The 17,107-nt window shown below is 41.0% G+C and overlaps 1 protein-coding gene across 1 annotated transcript in view; it reads right to left on the reverse strand.

The window, feature by feature from the left end:
* Window positions 1-318: 318 nt before the first annotated feature.
* LOC309392656 (lysosomal acid lipase/cholesteryl ester hydrolase-like) overlaps window positions 319-17,107 on the reverse strand; it is a gene marked incomplete at both ends in the record, with an annotated part of 37,910 nt that continues 21,121 nt past the window's right edge. Inside the window, 5 exons of the mRNA XM_081954086.1 lie at window positions 319-399; window positions 537-608; window positions 2,240-2,311; window positions 4,454-4,495; window positions 4,624-4,695. Coding sequence (XP_081810212.1) covers window positions 319-399; window positions 537-608; window positions 2,240-2,311; window positions 4,454-4,495; window positions 4,624-4,695 — 339 coding nt within the window. The remainder of the gene's footprint in view (window positions 400-536; window positions 609-2,239; window positions 2,312-4,453; window positions 4,496-4,623; window positions 4,696-17,107) is intronic.

A 17,107-nucleotide genomic window follows, 5' to 3' on the forward strand; every position in this document is an offset into this window, starting at 1 on the left:
AAATTAGTCTTTTGATGCAATTGCTGATGGAGCTCTGGTGTATGGTGGTTAAAGTGCAATATTGCAAGCAAAGTCTGCCCACAGCCTGTAGTTTGATCCTGATGGGGCTCAAGGTTGACTCAGACTTCCATCCTTCTGAAGTTGGTAAAACAAAGACCCAGATTGTTGGGGGCAATGTGCCAATAATGCATCTATATTTTAAACCACCCAGAGAGTCTGTAAAACACTATGGGGTGGTATATAACTCTAAATGCTATTGCTGAGTGGGTTGGCTAGGCAGGAAAGGTAGACAGTCTTAAATTTAGGTGTTGACTCTCTTCAGACCAGGAAGGGCAAAAAATATTTCTCTACACTTACAATCCCTTTGATGACACTTTTCTTACTTTGCTCAACCTCAGCCTGCAAAATTTGAAACAAGAAACAACAACAAAAAAATCCTACTCAACTACAACACATCTAAGAGGAAAACTATTCTGATCTAAAAACTACAAATGAGGAACAACGTATTTTACAGAAAAAATGTTTAATTTTCATACCTGGTTATATTTCTCCATATTCTTTTCCTTGGTGCCATAGTCATATGCTTGAAACACCTTTTTATTATAGATCTACAAAGAATAGTATAGAAATACAGAACTGAATAAAAGAATTACCAGTCATTTTGCTAACATGATGCCACTACTATATAAGCTACATTGGCTTCCAGATGCAACTCAAGGTGCTGGTTGTCACCTTTCAAAGTCTTCATGGGTTGGGACTGAGTTGGGACCAGTGGTCTCTATCTGTCCCATCCAGCAGGAGGACCCATTCTGAGGGCTGGTTTGATTGCATCTATGCTGATCTTCTGCAAGACTTTGAAAACTTGGATTGGTGCCCAAGACTGTAGTGTGTCAGCGTTCCAAATATGATCTCCCCCCCCCACAAGTCCATCACATAGTCCATCTTCCACTGGAATGCTGACATTGTGCTGGGTGAGTGACATAATTCTGACTGTGCTGACAATTGTTTAAATAATGCTAATTGTTTAGATAATGCTAATGTTTTGTGTTATGTGTTATTGTGTTTCTTATAGATATGCACGCATGCGCGGAAAGACGTGCGCGCGCGCATACACACACACACACACACACACACATATATATATGTTTTCTGCCTGCATGATCTTCTGTGATAAGCCGAAGGACAGAAAGAGGGAGTAGTGACCTTCCTCCCATATTTAGTCATACCAGGGGTTGTAACACAAATACATACCTATTTCCCTGGCTTAACTGATAAGGAAGAGAACCCGTGGCTTAGTGGTTAAGACTCCTGCCTAAGATATATACAGCCCGGGTTCTAATCCCAGTAAGGGTATGGCTAGCTGATGAGAGCTAATTAGCTCGAAATAGATCTATCCTAGTCTCCCTTTATTTATTTATCAGTACAATTACAACACAAATATAAAAAAAGGCAACAGTAAAAATAAAAATATGGTTTTCTGCCTGCATGGTCTTCTGTGATAAGCCGAAGGACAGAAAGAGGGAGTAGTGACCTTCCTCCCATATTTAGTCATACCAGGGGTTGTAACACAAATACACACACACACACACACACATATATATATGTGTGTGTGTGTGTGTGTGTGTGTTGTATTTGTGCTGATAAATAAATAAAGGGAGACTAGTATAGATCCATTTCAAGCTATTTAGCTCTCATCAGCTAGCCATACCCTTACTGGGATTCGAACCAGGGCTGTATTGCATACCAGGCCAATGTAATTGCCACTAAGCCACAGGCTCTCTTCCTTATCAGCAATATGTGTCAGCAATATGTGTCAGCAATATTCCTTATCAGCAATATATATATGGCATTAGCTCGAATTTGTACATAAGCCAGACAGGTTTTTATTGCATAATATTGTATAAGTAATATTGTGTAATGAAATTGAACCTTTGTAAGCAACCAATATAGTAAGCTTTGGTGGATTTCTTTTTCCTGCTCTGTTCTGTTCCCTTCCCTTCCACTCCACCCTACTCATTAACTTGTTCTATTTGTATCTAGTACTGCTAGCTTAATGGGATTAATGTGTATGCATGTGATTTATTATTTATGATTGTCACTGATGCTTGAAATGTTTAATAAATTCACACATGGCTCCACTGCATCCAGATTTAGAAGAAATCCACATATAGTACAATGATTAACAGATTTCTTTTGTGTATGGTTAGAACTAGATTCAATCCATGGTACAAAAACCTACCTGATTCCAGTGAAGAAGTTTCTGTACAGATGTTCCAGCAGGAGAATGTGCTACATACACGTCCATACGACTCTGAAATACAACAATTGTTTATCTTAATTCCCTAATTAATTTCATCTGCTGTGTAGCAAAAATTCAATTAGAGCTTATTGTAAATTTGCGGGCCTACTTACATTCATGAGTAGACCTGATACAATAGATGAACATCCCCAATCCAGGATACTCTCTAGTAATGTGCAGTGCAGTAGATTTAATTTTCATAACTCAGCTGGAGTTACCCTGTTCGTTTGCTGTATAGTTACTTTTTTTTTTGAAGTTGAATGCATACATCAATAGTTTTGGATGTCTAGAACCATTTGTTACCCTGCAACTAGCCAGAAGGATAAAGGGGCAGCTCAGAATGCAGTCTCTATGCTTTGTATTTTTCGTTTTCAAACAATTCTCATTCCAGTTTGCTGATTCTTTATACAATCCATTAGTTTTTGGAACAATCGTGGTGCTTGATTCTTCAGTTTTATTGGCATGACATTTGGTAAAAGCAGCTTGGAAAGTTTCCACTTCCAATATAATGAACATTATAACCAGGGCAGAGAACCGGTTGTTAAATTGTTTGAATCCCACCACTGCTTAGCCTGGTTTGGACCATCGTCTAAATCCCACAACTTATTTTGGGTTATCTTTTCAGAATTATTTCTTTGTTAAAAGGAATAACACTTCCTGTGTTTACTTCTCCAGGATTTGAATCTGAAACCTGGTAAGCTTTTGCTCCAAATGTGCCATTTAATTTATTCTTTTTTCTTTAGGGATATGTAACCAAATGCCTTTAGTGGACTTGCTCCCCTTCCATATATTGAGTTTTCCTGGCTTTGTGAAGTTCTTCTTTCCCTTAGAATGTATCCAGCAGGTTTCCACCCAGCAGAAGGCGTATTAACATGTTTAGCAAACTTTGATTCTTTTCTATTGCTGTCCCATTTTGTTAGTACTATGACCTAGTAATGCTGCTTTGATGGGCAGCCAAATTTTAAAAAAGGAAATGTCCTGACTGTCTATGAGAATTTAGTTCGTTTATCAATTGTAGAGGAATAAGGCAAAGAATTCAGAGGAAATGGGACAGTTTGAAGAAGTGGTTTTTAATGTAAACACTATTTGGAGAAATAGTGTTAAGTCAAGTTGCAAATATTTCTTCAATTAATTCATCGGGTCAGCTGCATTAAGACTTCAAGGTGTGTTTATCATCACAGCCTTAAGATGTTTTTTTTTAATTGTCATTATGCAACATGGTTTATATGTACATCACTGCTGAGGAATCATGGATATCTTTTGATTATCTCAATTATATGCTTGTACATAACCTCAGTTGCATCAAGTCCCCAAATTAAATCTAGATGTTGCCATTTCAGAATATGTTGGTGATATATGACATTACTAAGCCGTGCTATTAATGCCTGGACGTCTGTTATGTTCACAAGTAAGTCATTTCCACCAGACCAAAGTGCAACAGGTATTTTTATATCTTCTATCTTGTATACAGGAGGAGTCGTCTGGGAAGAAAAGCAAAACATTTAAATAATTAGTCAAAAAGTAAAGGAAGAGATACAACATGTAAAACATTGCAAATTACCACTTTAAGAAAAGCCGGTGAGCAAGCAAAGTAATAGGACTTTCTAGAATTCAATGCAACCACTATACCTGGGATGAAACTGAATGGTGTATTTGTGTGTGAGTGTGCGTGCGTGCGTGTGGATTACATGTGGTTTTTTTAAAACTATGACATTTGCCTTCAATACATAGCTGACCAGATCAGAGCCCCAGATAGGACAGGACATTCTGCCATTGGTCCCAAAGAGAACATGCTAGCTTAAATTAGTCCTTTGATGCAATTGCTGATGTAAAGGAGCTTTGGTGTATGGTGGTTAACCCGCAATATTGCAGGCAAACTCTGCCCACAATCTGGAGTTTGATCCTGATGGGGCTCAAGGTTGACTCAGATCTCCGTCCTTCTGAAGTTGGTAAAGCAAAGACCCAGATTATTGTGGCAATGTGCAATAATGCTTCTATATTTTAAATTGCCCAGAAAGTCTGTGAAGGGTGGTATGTAAGTCTAAATGCTATTGCTATTTCCATTGCTAAATGGTTTGGTTGAACAGGAAAGGTATAATCTTAAAATTTCGGTGTTCAGACCAGGAAGAACCAGAAATATTTCTCTACACTTACAATCCCTTTGATGACACTTTTCTTACTTTGCTCAACCTCAGCCTGCAAAATTTAAAATGAGAAACAAAAGAAAAAAAATTCTACCCATCTACAACACAACCAAGAGGGAAATTATTCTGATCTAAAAGCTGCAGATGAAGTATTTAATAGCAAAACTTTTATTTTCATACCTGGTTATACTTCTCCATATTCTTTTCCTTAGTGCTATAATCATATGCTTGAAAGACCTTTCCATCATACATCTATAATGAATAACAATTACAGAACTGAATAAAAGAATTACCAGTCATTCTTATAACATACCACTTGTCAGCATTCCAAATATCATGCAGAATTAAATCAGAGTCCAAGGCAGAGCTATCCGTTTTTTTTGCCAAAAACTTTTTTATTTATTTTTAATTCTTAAAACAAACATAAAAGCCCTCCTTCTTTACATCCTGTAGAAAGTGTATCAGTTGGTTACAAATGGTTTTTGTGCATCTCTTCTACCGTCATCAAGTATAATTCTTATTAACTCTGGTATCTTAACTCAAATGTTTATACATATTACCATCATCATACCTCCAATTTTATTTGACTATAATTGTTTAAATGTCCTTCATCATGAAATATAGCAAAATTTAATACATAACCACATACTGGCATTTCATTTACTTATTTGTAAAATCCTCCATTAACATTAAATCCTTATATCCTATTCTAGCTAAACATCCATAATATTTAATAGAGTTTTCTAATCCTTCTTTCCAGATCACTGTTTACAATTTACATCCAGTTTCCTTATATTATATACATACATACATACACACACACACACACACACACACACACACACACACACACAGATATATATATTGTGTATAGATATATAAAATGTTGTGACGTAGAATATAGCCAAATAAAGAAAGGATAATAATAATATATATATATATATATATATATATATATATATATATATATATATATATATATATATATATATATATATATATATATATATATATATATATAATTATCCTTTCTTTATTTGGCTATATTCTACGTCACAACATTTTCCCCCTAATAATCAAAACTTAACTGCGTCTAATTTAGTTCTCTTTTTTATTGTTATTATTATTATTAGCCTTTGTATATAATCTCGGGTATCATTCAACATTCATATCCAATTATTGCTTATCAAAGGGACATCTGGCTTACCCCTATCGCTCTGTAATGAGCTGTCAAAACAAACCATGAAGAAAGGGAAAAGTTCCACTTGAATACACAAAGCTCCAAAAAAAAAAAAAAAACCCTCTCTGCATGTAGCACTTTTAAGATATTTCTTTTTTTATCTGTTTTGTATTTCAAATTAGAAAAAGAAGTCCAGTCTTTAAATGAATTAAATAATAATAATACTCACAGCGATGAAAGAGGAAAGCTTTGGTTTATAAATCACCGAGAGTCACAGGAAAAAAAGATAGAAACAGAAGACTTAATCCGTCCATTTAAAAAAAAACTTGTAAAGGTTTCATCCATGAAGATAGCATATAAGAAAATGGGATAGCCACTGTCCAGAACCATTGCAAGATTAATTGCACCGTGTGAATCTTCTATTCTTCAATTTAAATCAATTTTTAAGTTTTTATAGGCAGTGTCTCTTTTAAAACAATAAGGGTTCCTCACCAGCTGGAAACACTTTCACTTTCCATTTCTTCCGTTTTGGGGCTGCCCCGACTTCATCAGCCTTGGCTGGATTTTTTGTCACCGGCTTGAAGAAATTTCTCTTGCTTCTTTCGGGGATTTTGCAATATCTTTGAGTTCAGCAAGACATGTTCTTCCTATTCACTGTCTCTACGGGACAGTTTAGATCCGTTTGGACCTCCCCAGTGGCAAAAGTGTCGACCGGATCTCAGAGCATTGAGATCACACATCAAATCATCACGACTTCGGCCCCGCCCCTTGGCAGAGCTATCTTAAAGTTCCAATTTAATAAGACAGACATGTTGGCACATCTGTGGAATCCCAAATCTGAAAACTTCCTGGGATTCCACCCAGTTTAAAGTTCATGATCTTATCCCCACACCCATAAATCCATCACATGGTCCAATCTTCTTCGGCAACGCTGGCATCTCCACCCAGCTGGTTCTGGTCAGGTGCAGAGGTGCGGAGACAAAAGATGACCTTGGGCTTCTAGAAAAGAATGACAACAACACATTCCACAACTCTACTCCTTCCTATTCCCCGCTCCCAGTTACTACACTAATGAAACAGCATAATGAAATAATAGAAAGTGTGGCAGGCAAAAGATCCTAAAAAGGAATATAAGTGCAGGCCTGACACCACTGCTATACAAGCTACATTGGCTTCCAGATGCAACTCAAGGCGCTGGTTGTCACCTTTCAAAGTCTTCATGGTTTGGGATTCAGTTACTTATGGGACCGTCTCTCCCCAGGGCAGGAGGGCCTGCTCTGGGTACCATCAGCTGTGGGCTGGGTTGGTCCCATACATCCTGGGTGACCTACATGACCTTCTTTCCCCACTTGATATCACTCCCTTTCCTGGCTTCCTCCCCGCTCCCCCGCCCCCTGCCTCTTTGGTTGCTTACCTTCTGTGGCAGCTGGCCGCAGGCGACTGAAAAGTCCTCCAGTTGGCGCAAAAGTGGCTGCTATTGCCACCCTCTTCTTCACGCATACGCATCCCATTGTCTTGCAAATCCAAGTAACTTTCAAGGCAATGGGTTGCACATGCATGAAGAAGATGGCAATGGCAGCTACTTTTGCACCAACCAGAGGACTTTTCAGTGGTCTGCAGCCAGCAGCTGGCCTCTTTCAGAATGGTATGCAAAGAAGTGGCAGAAGTGAGTGGCGACTGGACGGGCGAGGTGAGCAACCAGTGACAGGGGGACTGGTTCAGGGGCATGGTCAGCTGGCCATCAGTACTGATTTGCCAAACTGAGCAAAATTTCTGCCACCGGTTTGGGCGAACCGGTGCAAACCGGCTGAATGCCACCTCTGATTTTATTCTTTTATTTTACTGTATGCTGACTAAAATCACATACAGTATATAAGATGGACAACTCTGTAAAAGAAATAAAGAAATAAATGAGCATGTATCAAAACAATATTACACACGCTTCAACAAAATTTAAAGGACAATTTACTCTAATGCAACTATAACATTAAGGATTTAGGTTAGAGATAGCCTACTTAAGCAGTCACAATATTTATTTCAATACTTTTATAAAAAGGCCTGCAACATAGATCAGTATGATTATTTTCAACATATTCCTACAGTTACTTCAATAGAAATTCTAGATTATTTTTTTATAATTTTCCAAAAGAGAATTTAGAACATTTTCTTTTGAAAAAACTTTGAGACTTTTTTTTGGGGGGGGGGTGGGGAGGAATGCTATATTTCAATAGATAGTCCACAGTTCAAGAATGAGTTCTGTGCCCAAGGCATGTCATTAGTTTGAATTTGTATGTAAGTCAGTATAGTTTTATTACTGTATTATTGCATAATACTATATAAGTAATATTGTGTAATTAAATTGAAGCATTTTTATTTAACCTGAATCATAGGGTATTTAACTTGAATATTGCGACAGTAAGCTCTATTCTTAACTATGGTTCATCCTTAAACTAGGACAGTCTTAATCGGAGATTTGCAATATAAATCTCCATAAATCTCAATAAAGATTGCAGCATAAACTGAAAAGCTATATGCTAAAATGCTAAAATTATTTGCTGAATGAGTTGAAAGTAGTCCTAGTTATAACAAGTTGCAGATTGTTATCCTCAGATGAGGCAATTTTGGATAACCTTACAATTCTAGGTTACCTTCTCAGATCTAGCACTCTTCTTCTTAGCCAGATTCTTCACTTTAAATTAGTACTGTTTTTAACTTTTTAACTGATTTAAAAACAAAGCAAAAAACTTTCAACCGTAAACTCTTGATTGTACAGTTTCAGACATTTGATTTGTTTCCTCCCTTTATATGTGACTAGATCAGTGGTTCTCAACCTGTGGGTCGGGACCCCTTTGGGGATTGAATGACCCTTTCACAGGGGTCGCCTAAGACCATCGGAAAACACATATTTTCAATGGTCTTAGGAACCAAGACACCAATTTTATGGTTGGGGGGGGGGGTCATCACAACAGGAGGAACTGTATTAAAGGGTCGCAGCATTGGGAAGTTGAGAACCACTGCACTAGATGATCAAGAATGGTTCACATTAGACATAAATTTAATAGAACAAGGGAATGTATAAATTATATACTATATTTCTTTTGAGCTATTCCAAGTCATTCTATTTGTGTCTAGTAGTAGTCTAGTTTAGTATAATGGGATTTGTGTGCATACTTGCCTTTTATTAGGTTGTATTTTAATTACAATTGCCACAAGTGTTAGGAATGTTTAATAAATTCACACATAGATCCACTATATCCAGAGTTAATCAGAAGAAATCCACATATAGTACAATGATTATGCGAGGGTAGACAGAGATCGCATCACCGGTTGGGAGACCGCGGTCGTTGGGTTCGGCCGGTCATATGTCCCAACCCCCGCAATCTAGGTGGTCAGGACCTACAGAGCCAGGGCCTGAGGCTGATGCTATGCAATTCCAGGTCCGTTGTCAACAAAGCCCCCCTCATTAACGACCTGGTGTCGGAGGGGGAGCCGGACCTGGCAGGAATTACGGAAACCTGGCTGGGCCACGAGGGAGGCCTCCCTCTCGTGGAAATGTGCCCGCCAGGTTACCATGCATTTCATCAGCCACGGGCACTAGGCAGGGGTGGTGGGGTAGCGGTCATTGTGAGGGAAAGTCTTGAGCCGAGACAGACCACTGTGCCACAGATAACTGGTTGTGAGTCCCTGTGTGTGAAGTGGGGCCCAGGGAAGCAGTTGGGCTTGCTAATTGTATACCTGGCTCCTCGCTATGCATCAGCAGCCCTGCCCGAGCTCCTTGGGGTGATCGCCGAGATGGCAGTTGAAACGCCTAGACTGTTGGTCATAGGTGACTTCAACTTGCCATCGGTAGGGGAGGCATCCGAAGCAGCTCGGGAGTTCATGGCTTCCATGACAGCCATGGACCTGACCCAAATAATTCAGGGCCCCACACATGAGGGAGGACACACACTGGATTTTATTTTTGTCTCTGGCCAATGGAGGAGTGATCTGGGAGTAGGGGATTTAGCTATCACTCCCCTGTCATGGTCTGATCACTCACTGCTCCGGCTCGACTTTCCAGCCGCTACTCCCCACCGCGGGGAGGCGGAACCAGATTACCCAAGATGGTTCCGCCCCAGGCGCCTGATGGAACCTGATAGGTTCCAGACGGAGCTTGGGCCATTTCCTGTAGCCCTGACCCACACCTGATCGGAGGACCTAGTGGCTGCATGGAACAGTGCGGCCGCGGGGGCCTTGGACCGGGTGGTGCCTTTGCGGCCTCTCTTGCGGCAGCGATCCACCCAGGCCCCTTGGTTCACCGAGGGGCTAGGGTGATGAAGCGCCACAAGAGACGCCTAGAGAGCAGATGGAGATCATCACGCTCTGAATCTGACCGAACTCAGGTGAGAGCCCATTTACGGACTTACCTTGTGGCGTTAAGAGTGGCCAAGCATCAGTATTGTGCCACTCTTATTGCGTCCGCAGATAACCGCCCTGCCGCCCTATTTGGGGTGACCTGCTCCCTCCTCCAACAGAGGCCGCGGGAAACTCCTCTGCAGGGCAGAGCAGAGGAATTTGGGGAGTATCTGCAGGACAAAATCGCTCATATTCGAAGCGAGTTGGTCCCTACTAGTGGTCTGGAAGGGTTGTCGGAGGCGGGTCGTGAGGTCCCATTCTGGGAGGAGTTTGACTCTGTTACCTCCGAAGATATGGACAGGTTGCGTAGGCGACTGCGAGCCACCACATGTTTATTGGACCCGTGTCCCTCCTGGCTTGTACTGGCATCCTGGGAGGTCTCACGAGGCTGGCTCCAGGAGTTAGTCAACACTTCCTTGAGTGAGGGGTTTCTGCCGGCCGCCCTGAAAGAGGCAGTGGCGAGGCCCCTCCTCAAGAAGCCTTCCCTGGAGCCAGCTCTGTTAGCCAACTACCGTCCTGTCTCCAACCTTTGCTTTCTGGCGAAGGTTGTAGAGAGTGTGGTGGCACAACAGTTTCCGCGCCACTTGGAGGAAAATGATTATCTGGACCCGCACCAGTCCGGTTTCCGGCCCGGCCACAGCACGGAGACGGCATTGGTCGCGTTGGTGGATGATTTCTGGAGGGCCAGAGATAATGGTTGTTCCTCCATCCTGGTCCTATTAGACCTCTCGGCGGCTTTCGATACCATCGACCATGGTATCCTATTGCATTGATTGGAGGGGTTGGGGGTGAGGGGCACCGTTTTACGGTGGTTCTCCTCCTACCTCTCTGGTCGAGTGCAATTTGTATTGGCAGGGGGGCAGAGGTCGACCTCGAGGCCGCTCTCTTGTGGGGTGCCACAAGGGTCAGTCCTCTCGCCTCTCCTGTTCAATACATATATGAAGCCGCTAGCCAAGATCATTCGTGGGTTTGGGGAGGATTACCATCTGTACACGGATGATACCCAGCTGTACATCTCTACCCCAAACCACCCCAACGATGCTATCGAAGTGATGTCCCGGTGTCTGGAAGCCATACGGATCTGGATGGGAAGTAACAGACTCAAGCTCAACCCATCCAAGACTGAGTGGCTGTGGCTACCGGCACCCCGGTTCAACCAGCTTACTCCATCACTGGCCATTGGGGGCGAACGTCTGTCCCCCGTGGATCGGGTACGCAATTTGGGCGTCCTTCTGGATACCCGGCTGTCCATGGATGACCATGCCCTGGTGACTTCCCGCCTTGATTACTGCAATGCTCTCTACATGGGGCTCCCCTTAAGATGCACCCGAAGGCTGCAGCTGGTCCAGAATGCAGCCACGCAGACAATTATGGGGAGTACTAGGTACTCCCATGTAACACCGCTCCTGCGCGAGCTGCACTGGCTGTCTGTGGCTTTTCGGGTGCGTTTCAAGGTGTTGATTATCACCTTTAAAGCGCTCCATGGCTCAGGACCTAGTTATCTGCGGGATCACATCCTACCCCACACATCCCTGCGACCAATCCGCTCTCATAGAGAGGGACTCCTCCGGGTACCATCCGCTAAGCAATGCGGGTGGGCGGTGCCCAGGAGTAGGGCCTTCTCTGTGACAGGCCCAACCCTCTGGAACGACCTCCCCCCCGATATTAGAACTACTGTTGATCTCCGCTCCTTCCGTAAGAAACTCAAGACCCACTTGTTCCAATTAGCTGGCCTGGCCCAATCGCAATGATAGGTATAAGTACAATTTAATCCTGACCTTTCTGGATGGCATTTTAAATTTTTAAATTTTGGGGGTATTTTAACTTTTTAAATTGGTTTTAACTATTAGTTAGTTTATGGTACTGTACAGACTGTATGCTAAAGTCGTTTTGTCTGGGGCTTTGTGTTTTGTTTTGTTGTCATGTATATATTTATTGTCTGTACACCGCCCCGAGTCCCTTCGGGGAGAGGGGGCGGTTTATAAATTTAATAAACTATAACTATAAACCATGTGACAGCCGTGACCAGGGGGGCGTTCCACCAGGTTCACCTGGTGCGCCAATTGCATCCCCTATTGGACCGGAGCGCCCTTCGCACAGTCACTCATGCGCTTGTGACATCCCGGCTAGACTACTGTAACGCTCTCTACATGGGGCTCCCCTTGGGATGCACCCGAAGGCTGCAGCTGGTTCAGAATGCGGCCGCGCGGGCAGTCTCGGGAGTCTCTGGCTACTCCCACGTAACACCTCTCCTGCGCGGGCTACACTGGCTGCCTGTGGCTTTTCGGGTGCGTTTCAAGGTGTTGACCATCATTTTTAAGGCGCTCCATGGCACAGGACCTAGTTATTTGCGGGATCGTATCCTGCCCCATACATCCCTTCGGCCGATTCTCTCACACAGAGAGGGACTCCTCTGGGTGCCGTCCACTAGGCTGTGCCAGCGGGCGACGCCTAGGGGAAGGGCCTTCTCTGTGATGGGCCCGACCCTCTGGAATGACCTTCCCCCCGACATTAGAATGACTACGGATCTCCGCTCCTTCCGTCAGAATCTTAAAACCCACCTATTCCAGCTAGCCGGCTTGGCCTAATTCCATCTTCCCACCTCAGTTTTATTTCTAAATTTTTTAGGGTCTGTTTTTAATGTTTTTAATTTTTATAAATTCGTACAGGGGTTGTTTAATTTGATTTTTAGCTATGTATATGATTGTTTGTATGTTTTTAAATTTATTCCTGTACACTGCCCCGAGTCCCCCCGGGGAGAGGGAGCGGTCTAGTTGCTACTGCCGATTCACTTGTGGATGCTCTGTGCACGCATGCGCAGTACAATAAAGATTGCTCTGTGCATGCACAAAAGCAAAAAGCAAGATGGCGGCACCTACGCTGCCGCCCAGAGAACTAGTTCGGGAGCGTGGCAGGCCTGGGTCACTGCCGGTTCCAGAGACCCAGGCCACCAAACAACTACCAGTTCAGCCGATCATGGAAAACTGCAAAACAATTGAAGTATTAGTTCAGTGGTTCTCAACCTTCCCAATGCCATGACCCTTTAATACAGTTCCTCATGTTGTGGTTACCCCCAACCATAAAATTGGTGTCTCGGTTCCTAAGACCATCGGAAATATGTGTTTTCCGATGGTCTTAGGCGACCCCTGTGAAAGGGTCTTTCGACCCCCCAAAGGGGTCCCAACCCACAGGTTGAGAACCACTGTATTAGTTGCTAATAAAACTTGCAAAGAATCAACATTTGTGGTACATTGTCACAATCTCTTATTAGAAATAATGTAAGTTACACTGGCTTGGAATAAAGCATGATCATTATACAGTTAAATCCATAGAATTTAGGAACTGAGGTTTTATTGATTCAATGAATCTACTCTAAGCTTATTCAAATCCATTCCTTTGTCTCCAACATGATATATTCTCAACAGTATCGTTGTATAATCTCCAAATATAGACTCTTATACAGGAGTGAAATCTACTGGTTTAACAACTTGTTTGCTGAGCGCGCGCTGAACACGCATGTGTGAGTGAAGCAAGCACATGCACCAGGATGCGTTAGATTTGTTAGTCTTTTAAGCAAAAGGTTCATTTGTTTCTTCTGCTTGGTTGGGTGGCGTGTAGTATATGCCTATAGCAGTGTCATTCTTTTATATTGACCCATATGGATCCTGGGAAGTTTTCATCCTTGGTTTTGTGGATTTCTGTAGGGATGCAGTGATCTTTTATGTATAACGCAACTCCACCTCTCTTTTGTTAGGTCTGTTTCTTTTGAATAGTTTGTATCCTTCTATAAATATATTCCAGTGATGAGTTTCATCCCATCATGTTTCAGTATATAGTATTTACTTTCATATACTAGTATTTCAAGTTCACCCTGTATGTTCCCTAAACTTTGAACGTTCATGTATAGGCATTTGAGTACTTTATGGATCTTGTGTATGTTTCTCCTACTTTGTATCTGGGCTTTCTATCCTTTCCATCATTCTCTTCTTCATTTTGTTTTTCCTTTCTTCTTCTTCTTCTTTCTCTTTACTCCCTACCTCCTTATAAGATTGGTTATCTAATGGTATTTGCTTGGAATCAGATTCTAAATGTCTTCAAGATTGCCGCCCTCAATTTTAGTTTAAAGCCCTTCTAATAAGATGAATTAGTCATTTTCCAAATATTTCCTTTTCAGTTTTTGTGAGATTCACTCCATCCTTTGCCATCAGCCCTTAATGTAGATCATGCAGATCATGGTCTAGGAAACTGAAGTTCTCTCAATTTACTCGCAAACTGAGAATATATTTTTCTTAATCTTTCAAGATTCAAATTAAATTATGTATTGGACTATAAAAAAACAGTTTTTCCCCTCATGGCATCACAACTAATTCCCACAACACTGTCAAACTATTTACTAAGACTGTATTACTATTATTCTTCTCATCCTTCCTATTACCTATCTCCTTATCTACTTATAACTATAACCTTGTTGCTTGTATTTTTATGATTTACATTGATTTATTTAGTTTCGTAGTATTATTTTGATTGCTTATTTAGTATCCCATGACTATCATGAAGTATTGTAACTTAGGATTCATGATGCAAGTATTTATAATGACTATGAGCATGATTTATCACTTATATATTTTATGTACACTGAGAGCTTAGGCACCAAAGACAAATTCCTTGTGTGTGCAATCACACTTGGCCAATAAATAATTCTATACACAGGTTTCTTAAACTAGACTGTCATTGGATGCCATTTGATTTGTCCATGGTCTTACCATTATTTGCACTATTATACCTTCCATGTGGTATTCTGTAAATGGTAAGTATATATCCATCTTCTGTTTCAACATGATATTCCTCACTTGGATAGTTATGAAAATGGATAATTTCACTCTGTAAACAGGAAGCAAACTTGCCTGAAGTTCTATTTTCTGAACATAAATGGCAGACAAGAGGATGAATTTTGCAAAAAGGTCAGGAACATTCTACTTCTGTGACCTCCAACAACAAGGAGGTTGCCCAAGAGATAAACCTTCAAAAGGTAAAGCATAAGCAAGATCGGATTTATTTGTTGAGGATCCACCACCAAAGTCAGAAAAACTGGTGTTGTAAAAACATTGAAAATCACTGGAAATATGGAGGCTGAATGCACTTGAGCTCCCTACTCCTGTGCAAGAACATGTCTTTTATTGGCTGTTGTCAGTTTCCTATGGGGTCATGTAGGGGTTATGTAGGGGTCATAGCTGGCTCTATAGGCAAAGTACAAATCCTAGGTGTTTGTCTGAGCTAGGTTTGGTTGACATTTGGACTGCTCTGATGGTGATACAACAATTCCTATTGTGGCTTAATGGCTTTATCCTTTGTTGGCTCTTGGGTCATGGCTGCTTCTAATCTTATCATTCTGCCTTTGTTTCAAAATATCCTGTCTTGAATGGATTACCAAATCTGCATTTCTAAAAGTGAGGCTATTAAGGAAAGTGGGTGTTGCTTTCTGCCTCTAAGAAAAAAGTTTCTCCACTTCTCCCTTTGGAAAAATATAATAATCTCCCCTTTTTAATATTCCTCAACATATTTTATTCTTCTAGAAAGGGGGTGGTTTCCCACAATTTCCATAAATCTTTTGGATCCTCTTTAGGCTCACTATAAATGAGCAAAGCAAACTAAGTGGGGATGAAAAGAATCGATGTGGCTAATTTCCCTCTGTATCCTAAATTCATATTTACATAATAAAAGACACCCCCCCCCCAACAGGTCCCATTCTACCCAGCTCATTTCTGCAGCCTTCTCTACCATCTTTACTGGGAAATCTTATCTTCTTTACCATCTGATCATAAACATCGTGGGTTAAAGATTGTACAAAGAATTTTAAATTACATATACCTGAGGCATCAGCATGATGAAAGCCAGTTAGGTAACATCAATCTCAGTTACTTTCTCAGCCCAACTCATCTCACAGAGTAGTTGTTGTGGGAAAAATAAGAGGAAGAAGGAGTACTGGGGGTGTATTTGTCACCTTGAGTAATTTATAAAAATACAGGTTGGATATTAAAAAATTAAAAATGTTCTTGACTTATTACTCTTATTATTTGGTGATTTTTATATTGTATAATATAGCATTTAGCATTAAACATTTCTACATCCCACTGGAGTAAATATAATAAAGAACCTTTGAAGTGTATAGATTTGGCAGTGATGCCTCTTTTGCATTTCCTTTGTGTATCTGGCTTCACCTATCAAAAGATATCAGTAAAAATGAATGTAACGTACAATATTCATAAAACACTCAGGGTCCATATTGCAGTTAATGTCAAGTCTTTCTGAAGTTTCCAGTTCTTCCAAGCTGAGCATTCCATGGCACAAATAAACCATTATGATGAAACTCCTCATCTTCATCCTATACGAAGCAATTTAGTCATTGATTAACCTTTTAGAAACACGAGCTTCCTGAAGATACAAAGCACCACTTGCCCTGAAATATCTTCTGCTATCCATTGCAAACAGCCCATTGTGCAGAATTTTACTTCTAAAGAGAATGGAAACAAGTCAACACCAATTAGAATATGGTTCCAATCTGAATGAGTGCTGTAAAATAATTAAACTCACTTCAACATTTAAACAAATAGGTAGCCAAAGATCAGCATCAAGGTTAAGCAACAGAGAAACCTACTGGCTAGGATTTATACATATCTTTCTCTCATGTTCCCACATTACCTGTTTTACCTCCAATTTGAATTAAACGATATGAAAAAGGACTCTAGGATGAATTTTCCAACCAATCAAAAATAGTTGAAGACCTTTGGATTTCCAATAGTTGAATTTTAATAATGCAGATTTCCCCAAAGATAGTTACACTCCATGATCTTATCCATAAGCTAGGCTGAATGGTGCCACAGGTTTTATACAGTGGTGCCTGGGTACTCATTATTTATTTGTTTCTGGAGGTGCGATGAGTGCCAAAAACAATGAGTGTCAAACAAATATTCCCCATAAGGAGTAATATAGCGAGTCATAAGACAGCCAACATTGAGAAGGTCTAGCTTGTGCATTGAATGCCAAATAAATGATAAGTACCAGGTCAAAAAGTTTATGTCAAAATGCATT

The sequence above is a fragment of the Natrix helvetica genome (genome assembly GCF_964273705.1).
Source record: "Natrix helvetica genome assembly, chromosome: 5".
NCBI lineage: Eukaryota > Metazoa > Chordata > Lepidosauria > Squamata > Natricidae > Natrix > Natrix helvetica.